The sequence below is a fragment of the Salvelinus namaycush genome, chromosome 37 (assembly GCF_016432855.1).
Source record: "Salvelinus namaycush isolate Seneca chromosome 37, SaNama_1.0, whole genome shotgun sequence".
Lineage (NCBI taxonomy): Eukaryota > Metazoa > Chordata > Actinopteri > Salmoniformes > Salmonidae > Salvelinus > Salvelinus namaycush.
In genome coordinates, this window is record NC_052343.1 from 28,684,081 (window position 1) to 28,692,940 (window position 8,860).

The 8,860-nt window shown below is 50.0% G+C and overlaps 1 protein-coding gene across 1 annotated transcript; it reads left to right on the forward strand.

The window, feature by feature from the left end:
- Nucleotides 1-4,833: 4,833 nt before the first annotated feature.
- On the forward strand, nt 4,834-7,170 carry LOC120030958 (extensin-2-like). The gene is made up of 2 exons (XM_038976463.1): nt 4,834-7,062; nt 7,153-7,170. Exons 1-2 carry the CDS (start codon nt 4,834-4,836, stop codon nt 7,168-7,170), a joined length of 2,247 nt encoding a protein of 748 aa, XP_038832391.1.
- Nucleotides 7,171-8,860: the final 1,690 nt, after the last annotated feature.

Genomic DNA, 8,860 nt, shown 5'->3' on the forward strand with positions numbered 1-8,860 from the left:
TATAGACCTAATGGTTCAGTAGACATGCTGTCCTTATAGGCCTAATGGTTCAGTATACATGCTGTCCTTATAGGCCTAATGGTTCAGTAGACATGCTGTCCTTATATACTTTATGGTTCAGTAGACATGCTGTCCTTATAGGCCTAATGGTTCAGTAGACATGCTGTCCTTATATACTTTATGGTTCAGTAGACATGCTGTCCTTATACACCTAATGGTTCAGTAGACATGCTGTCCTTATAGGCCTAATGGTTCAGTAGACATGCTGTCCTTATAGACCTAATGGTGAAGACCCTTGAACTGAGAGTCAGTAAGCAGATGACAGCTCTGTCTTCCACTAAAGAGCTGATCTTATTAAGCTATACGGCTGGTAAGTAAACAGCAACTTAGAGAGGTCACATGTTACAGGATGTCACAGGTCAGCGGTAGGACAAACATCGCTAAGGTTTCCACATAGACTGATCTTGTTGCTAAAATTGATGAAAATCAAAAAATGTATATACAAGTTCCCCTAAATGTCAGCTCGGAAAACACCAGCCATCTCTTTGACAACCTCTGTCCTGTAGAGTCTACGAGCTATACTCAGTTGAATATCGACTCATCTGGACTGCCACTGGAGACACTGTAAAAGCTATTATCTTTTATATCCATTGCACATTACATTCCCAATGCCACTATTCTCAGACATATCGAACATCCTCATTCAGGACCCTGGACAGAAAGACCCACATACTGTAATGGCCTGGATCAATGACTGAGTGCCAGGGTGGAGTCTCTCAACACACACACACACACACACACACACACACACACACACACACACACACACACACACACACACACACACACACACACACACACACACACACACACACACACACACACACACACACACACACACACTATGCACACACACACACAAGGCCTGAAAAGCCTGGAATGGGATAATGCATCCTGTTGGTGTGGGAACATTGATCAGGCCAGACAGTCTGGGCATTAGTGGGGGTAATGGGTATGGCACCAGCCTTCCTCTTTACCGGTTCACTTACCGGCCATTTTTATAAACTCCTGTCTCCCCCCTATCTTACCCCTGTCTCCCCCCTGTCAACGGAGTGATGGCCTCCATTTCTGATTTTCATATAGACTTGCTTCCCCATTGTCCTTTGAAGAAAATATAGTTGAGCACGTTCTACCATCATCTACAATCACCTTTCCCTCAGGCAAGAAGGTGTATGCCCCTGTCTGTCTGTCTGTCTGTCTGTCTGTCTGTCTGTCTGTCTGTCTGTCTGTCTGTCTGTCTGTCTGTCTGTCTGTCTGTCTGTCTGTCTGTCTGTCTGTCTGTCTGTCTGTCTGTCTGTCTGTCTGTCTGTCTGTCCGTTCTGTCTGTCAGTCTGTAGGGTCTGTCTGTCTATCTGCAGGCACCCCCTCAACAGTTCCATCTCTCCAGGGAGAGAAGCCAACAACATCAGGAGGACCCCAGAGCCCGGCTACCAGTTGTGGCAATATAACACGTGTTAGTCTAATTAGCAGCGCTAGCACAGCTGTGTTGAAGATGACAAAGGTTGACAGCACAGGGCGCCTCCTCTCGTGAAACTGTGCCTATATTTTTGGTTTATTGGTTTAAATGGTTCTAATGGTTTAAAACCATGTTATTCCCTTCATAACATTATAGCTATATCCGCATGGAAATGACACATTATGTAATCAATTTGGCAAAAATAAAGCAACGTTTATTTATTTACTGTTAATGCCTTTTTCCCCAAGTATGGGATACAAACGCCGAGACCTGTTGTCAAACATACACTGTGGTTATGTTCCATGATCTGTGTAAAACATTTCAGGAGACTTTTCAACTCTATTGTTGAGTGAATGGATGATAACCACAGGCATCAGTGTGGTGCACTTTGTCAAGAGAGAAGACGAGGGGGCAAGGGTGACTACTAAACACAGTGACTGAGTGTTTCACCAGAGAGGGTATGGGCAGAGGAATGTGTGATTATGACTGAACTCGATGCTAATGATGGCTAGTGACGCACTTTACTCGGCACGGTGAAAGGAGCACTGGGCTACTCAGACAGGGGCTAGTGAATAGGACACGTCGTTATGGCCAACCCCATCCCTTGTTATGCTGACCCGGGGGTCCCTGTTGTTCTCCACACACACACACACACACACACACACACACACACACACACACACACACACACACACACACACACACACACACACACACACACACACACACACACACACACACACACACACACACACATGCTTTAGGAAGGGCCAGTCTTCACTGTTGGCCTGGCTGTGGGGGTCTTATTCAACCCCAGTCTTCAATGTTGGCCTGGCTGTGGGAGTCTTATTCAACCCCAGTCTTCACTGTTGACCTGGCTGTGGGAGTTTTATTCAACCCCAGTCTTCACTGTTGGCCTGGCTGTGGGAGTCTTATTCAACCCCAGTCTTCACTGTTGACCTGGCTGTGGGAGTCTTATTCAACCCCAGTCTTCACTGTTGGCCTGGATGTGGGAGTCTTATTCAACCCCAGTCTTCACTGTTGGCCTGGCTGTGGGAGTTTTATTCAACCCCAGTCTTCACTGTTGGCCTGGATGTGGGAGTCTTATTCAACCCCAGTCTTCACTGTTGACCTGGCTGTGGGAGTTTTATTCAACCCCAGTCTTCACTGTTGGCCTGGCTGTGGGAGTCTTATTCAACCCCAGTCTTCACTGTTGACCTGGCAGTGGGAGTCTTATTTTACCCCAGTCTTCACTGTTGGCCTGGCTGTGGGAGTCTTATTCAACCCCAGTCTTCACTGTTGGCCTGGCTGTGGGAGTCTTATTCAACCCCAGTCTTCACTGTTGGCCTGGCTGTGGGAGTCTTATTCAACCCCAGTCTTCACTGTTGGCCTGGATGTGGGAGTCTTATTCAACCCCAGTCTTCACTGTTGGCCTGGATGTGGGAGTCTTATTCAACCCCAGTCTCACTGTTGGCCTGGCTGTGGGAGTCTTATTCAACCCCAGTCTTCACTGTTGGCCTGGCTGTGGGAGTCTTATTCAACCCCAGTCTTCACTGTTGGCTTGGATGTGGGAGTCTTATTCAACCCCAGTCTTCACTGTTGGTCTGGCTGTGGGAGTCTTATTCAACCCCTGTCTTCACTGTTGGCCTGGCTGTGGGAGTCTTATTCAACCCCAGTCTTCACTGGCCCTCAGAGGGGCTGTGCTAAATAGCCTGGCTATCTGGGCAACACCGACTCATGGCTGGAATGCTGGTATGTTCAACAATAGTGCTACACGGCAGAGGCTTTCATGTCTCAGAAGTAGCATGGCTTGGAAGCATCATTGTCTACTACCCCATAGCTCACCCCCCAGGGCAGGGGGTGGCTGATTTGCAGTCTCTACCCACTGAAGTGGTCATCTTTCTGGCTAAGTCATTTACAAGCTCCCCTCCCATCCACCCCCTCTAACCCCCAAGCCATGCAAAACAGAGGGCTGGAACTTAAAGAAGGCTAGTAAAACTAGCCAGGGGACAGAGAGACGGTAAGAGGAACAGTGTGTCTATGTATGTATGGCTGCTTTGACAACACAAGTGCACTTGTCATGCAAATAAAGCACTTTGAATTTGAAGCAGAGGGAAAGAAAGAAAGAAAGAAAGAAAGAAAGAAAGAAAGAAAGAAAGAAAGAAAGAAAGAAAGAAAGAAAGAAAGAAAGAAAGAAAGAAAGAAAGAAAGAAAGAAAGAAAGAAAGAAAGAAGGAAGGAAAGAAATGGAGAGGAGGAAAAAAGAAAGCAAAACAGGAGAGCAGGAGAGAAAAAGGGGTGGGGCCTCCTGGGTAGAGGGGAAATCCTTTCGTCTCAGTGGAGAGTTTCAAGACAGCCATGTGAGAGAACAACAGGGTCTGTGTTTGAAATGGTGTCCAGAGAGGTGTGATTTAGGTGACTGATCGATGTCGCAGCGCTGCTATTCAGTCCTAGAGCAGGTCACCAGGTCAACCTCTTAAAAGGCGAATGAGTGTGCTCGCATACTCCCTTAAAAGACCTTCGTTTGAAAATTAAGAAAAAGTGGCATAGTACTGTTTTGTCCATTTTGAGACGCTGTAGGCAATATACACTTCCTCAAAATAGTCAGAATTAATCTAAGATAACTCAATAAATCTGTCACGTTCCCCCACTGTCTCCTCCCTTTCTATTCTCCCTGACCACAGAGACCTCTCTGGTTCCCCCACTGTCTCCTTCTCCCTTTCTATTCTCCCTGACCACAGAGACCTCTCTGGTTCCCCCACTGTCTCCTTCTCCCTTTCTATTCTCCCTGACCACAGAGACCTCTCTGGTTCCCCCACTGTCTCCTTCTCCCTTTCTATTCTCCCTGACCACAGAGACCTCTCTGGTTCCCCCACTGTCTCCTTTTCCCTTTCTATTCGCCCTGACCACAGAGACCTCTCTGGTTCCCCCACTGTCTCCTTCTCCATTTCTATTCTCCCTGACCACAGAGACCTCTCTGGTTCCCCCACTGTCTCCTTCTCCCTTTCTATTCTCCCTGACCACAGAGACCTCTCTGGTTCCCCCACTGTCTCCTTCTCCCTTTATATTCGCCCTGACCACAGAGACCTCTCTGATTTCCCCACTGTCTCCTTCTCCCTTTCTATTCGCCCTGACCACAGAGACCTCTCTGGTTCCCCCATTAATCCCCCTTTTGTCCTTCTTTCTCTTCCCCATCTGTCTGTCTCACTCACTTCCACTTCGCTCTCGCACTCTCCCTTTTCTGTTCCTCAGATCACCTTCATTTAGACATTAGCCTGCTTCTCTTTCTCTAACTACTGCCTAACCCCTTCCATCCCCATGTCTACCCCTCCCCTCCCCATGTCTACCCCCTATGTCTACCCCTCCCCTCCCCATGTCTACCCCCTCCATATGTCTACCCCTCCATTTCCTGTCTACCCCTCCGCTCCCCATGACTACCCCTCCATTCCCCATGTCTACCCCTCCATTCCCCATGTCTACCCCTCCATTCCCCATGACTACCCCTCCGCTCCCCATGTCTACCCCTCCATTCCCCATGTCTACCCCTCCGCTCCCCATGACTACCCCTCCATTCCCCATGTCTACCCCTCCATTCCCCATGTCTACCCCTCCATTCCCCATGACTACCCCTCCATTCCCCATGACTACCCCTCCATTCCCCATGACTACCCCTCCATTCCCCATGTCTACCCCTCCATTCCCCATGACTACCCCTCCGCTCCCCATTTCTACCCCTCCATTCCCCATGTCTACCCCTCCATTCCCCATGACTACCCTTCCGCTCCCCATGTCTACCCCTCCATTCCCCATGTCTACCCCTCCATTCCCCATGACTACCCCTCCGCTCCCCATTTCTACCCCTCCATTCCCCATGTCTACCCCTCCATTCCCCATGACTACCCTTCCACTCCCCATTTCTACCCCTCCATTCCCCATGTCTACCCCTCCATTCCCCATGACTACCTCTCCATTCCCCATGACTACCCCTCCATTCCCCATGACTACCCCTCCATTCCCCATGTCTACCCCTCCCCTCCCCATGTCTACCCCCTATGTCTACCCCTCCCCTCCCCATGTCTACCCCCTCCATATGTCTACCCCTCCCCTCCCAATGTCTACCCCTCCCCTCCCTATGTCTACCCCACCCCTCCCCATGTCTACCCCCTCCCTATGTCTACCCCTCCCCTCCCAATGTCTACCCCTCGCCTCCCTATGTTTACCCCTCCCCTCCCCATGTCTACCCCTCCCCTCCCCATGTCTACCCCCCTCCCTATGTCTACCCCTCCCCTCCCCATGTCTACCCCCTCCCTATGTCTACCCCTCCCCTCCCAATGTCTACCCCTCCCCTCCCAATGTCAACCCCTCCCCTCCCTATGTTTACCCCTCCCCTCCCCATGTCTACCCGTCCCCTACCTATGTCTACCCCTCCCCTCCCTATGTCTACCCCTCCCCTCCCTATGTCTACCCCCCCTCCCTATGTCTACCCCTCCCCTCCCTATGTCTACCCCTCCCCTCCCTATGCCTACCCCTCCCCTCCCCATGTCTATCCCTCCCCTCCCGATGTCTACCCCTCCATTTCCTGTCTACCCCTCCGCTCCCCATGACTACCCCTCCATTCCCCATGTCTACCCCTCCATTCCCCATGACTACCCCTCCATTCCCCATGACTACCCCTCTATTCCCCATGACTACCCCTCCATTCCCCATGTCTACCCCTCCATTCCCCATGACTACCCCTCCGCTCCCCATTTCTACCCCTCCATTCCCCATGTCTACCCCTCCATTCCCCATGACTACCCTTCCGCTCCCCATGTCTACCCCTCCATTCCCCATGTCTACCCCTCCATTCCCCATGACTACCCCTCCATTCCCCATGTCTACCCCTCCATTCCCCATGACTACCCTTCCACTCCCCATTTCTACCCCTCCATTCCCCATGTCTACCCCTCCATTCCCCATGACTACCTCTCCATTCCCCATGACTACCCCTCCATTCCCCATGACTACCCCTCTATTCCCCATGACTACCCCTCCATTCCCCATGTCTACCCCTCCATTCCCCATGACTACCCCTCCGCTCCCCATTTCTACCCCTCCATTCCCCATGTCTACCCCTCCATTCCCCATGACTACCCTTCCGCTCCCCATGTCTACCCCTCCATTCCCCATGTCTACCCCTCCATTCCCCATGACTACCCCTCCATTCCCCATGTCTACCCCTCCATTCCCCATGACTACCCTTCCACTCCCCATTTCTACCCCTCCATTCCCCATGTCTACCCCTCCATTCCCCATGACTACCTCTCCATTCCCCATGACTACCCCTCCATTCCCCATGACTACCCCTCCATTCCCCATGTCTACCCCTCCATTCCCCATGACTACCCCTCCGCTCCCCATTTCTACCCCTCCATTCCCCATGTCTACCCCTCCATTCCCCATGACTACCCTTCCGCTCCCCATGTCTACCCCTCCATTCCCCATGTCTACCCCTCCATTACCCATGTCTATCCCTCCCCACCCCATGTCTACCCCTCCCCTCCCCATGTCTACCCCTCCATTCCCCATGTCTACCCCTCCTCTTCCCTCATCTCTCTTTCCCTCTCCATGGCTCTTAAATCCTTCTTTGCCCAGTAGTTGGTCTTGGCAGTGTGATGGGAATCCCTCTTGGCAGAGTGCCGGGGGCCCTGATAGAAAGAAAGAAGGAGAGAGAGAGTGATAGAAGGAAATTGAGAGAAAAAGAGAGTGACAGAGAGAGGTTATGAGGGACAGCTGCAAGGACCCTCCATTCTGACCCTACTCTGATACTAGCTGAGACACTTACTGGGACACACGCACACACTGTGACAAGCACACACACACACACACATACACAAGCTCACACAAGCAGGGCTATAGGGAAAGTGACAGTGTAGACCAGGTCACAGGGGCCACAGAGAAAAGAGAGTCTGACCTACTGCTGGGATCTCTATATGTACTGCATTATGTCCCTTTATGTTACTGGGTCAGATGCCAATCTCTGGCAGACTGGGACTCAGCACCCCGTTAATCTGGCTTGACTCTGAGTGCTGCTATATAGGGAGGAGGAGGAGGGATGGATAGAGAGAAGGATAGAGAGAAGAATAGAGCAGGAGATAATGTCTGGGGTGTAATTAACGCCAGGCTCTGATCCCAGTTTATTGTTGTGTGGAGTAATCTCTCTCTCTTTCCCCCCTCTCCCCCCTTATCTCTCCCCCCCTCTCTGAATTCAATTCAAGGGGCTTTATTGGCATGGGAAACATATGTTAACATTACCAAAGTAAGTGAAGAAGGCAATATACAAAAGTGAAATAAACAATAAAAATGAACAGTAAACATTACACTCACAGAAGTTCCAAAAGAATAAAGACATTACAAATGTCATATTATGTATATATACAGTGTTGTAACAATGTACAAATGGTTAAAGTACAAAAGGGAAAATAAATAAACATACATATGGGTTGTATTTACAATGGTGTTTGTTCTTCGCTGGTTGACCTTTTCTTGTGGCAACAGGTCACAAATCTTGCTACTGTGATGGCACACTATGGTATTTGACCAAGTAGATATGGGAGTTTATCAAAATCGGGTTGGTTTTCAAATTCTTTGTGGATCTGTGTAGTCTGAGGGAAATATGTGTCTCTAATATGGTCATATAATTGGCAGGAGTTTAGGAAATGAATTTATAAAGCCCTGTTTCCATCAGCAGATGTCACAAAGTGCTATACAGAAACCCAGCCTATAAACCTCAAACAGCAAGCAATACAGATTTCCGGTGGCCTGGTGGCTAGGACAAACTCCCAAGAAAGGCAGGAATCTAGGAAGAAACCTAGAGGAACCAGGCTCTGAGGGGTGCCCAGTCCTCTTTTGCCTGTGCCGGATGGAGATTATAACAGTACAGGGCCATTATGGCCAGATTGTTCTTCAAGATGTTCAAACGTTCATAGATGACCAGCTGTTGTCAAATAATGATCATAGGGGTTGTAGAGGGTGCAACAGGTCATTACCTCAGGAGTAAATGTCAGTTGGCTTTTCATAGCCGAGCAATCAAAGGTCGAGATAGCAGGTGCAGTAGAGAGAGAGAGAGTCGAAAATAGCAGGTCCGGGACAAGGTAGTACGTTCGGTGAACAGGTCAGGGTTCCATAGCCGCAGGCAGAACAGTTGAAACTGGAGTAGCAGCAGGTGGACTGGGGACAGCCAGGAGCCATCAGGCCAGGTAGTCCTGAGGCATGGTCCTATGGGGGGATTAGAGGGGGGTATCAACAGATCACCAACTTACTACAGTGAGACAAGGTTGAGTATAGCCCACGAAGATCTCCTCCA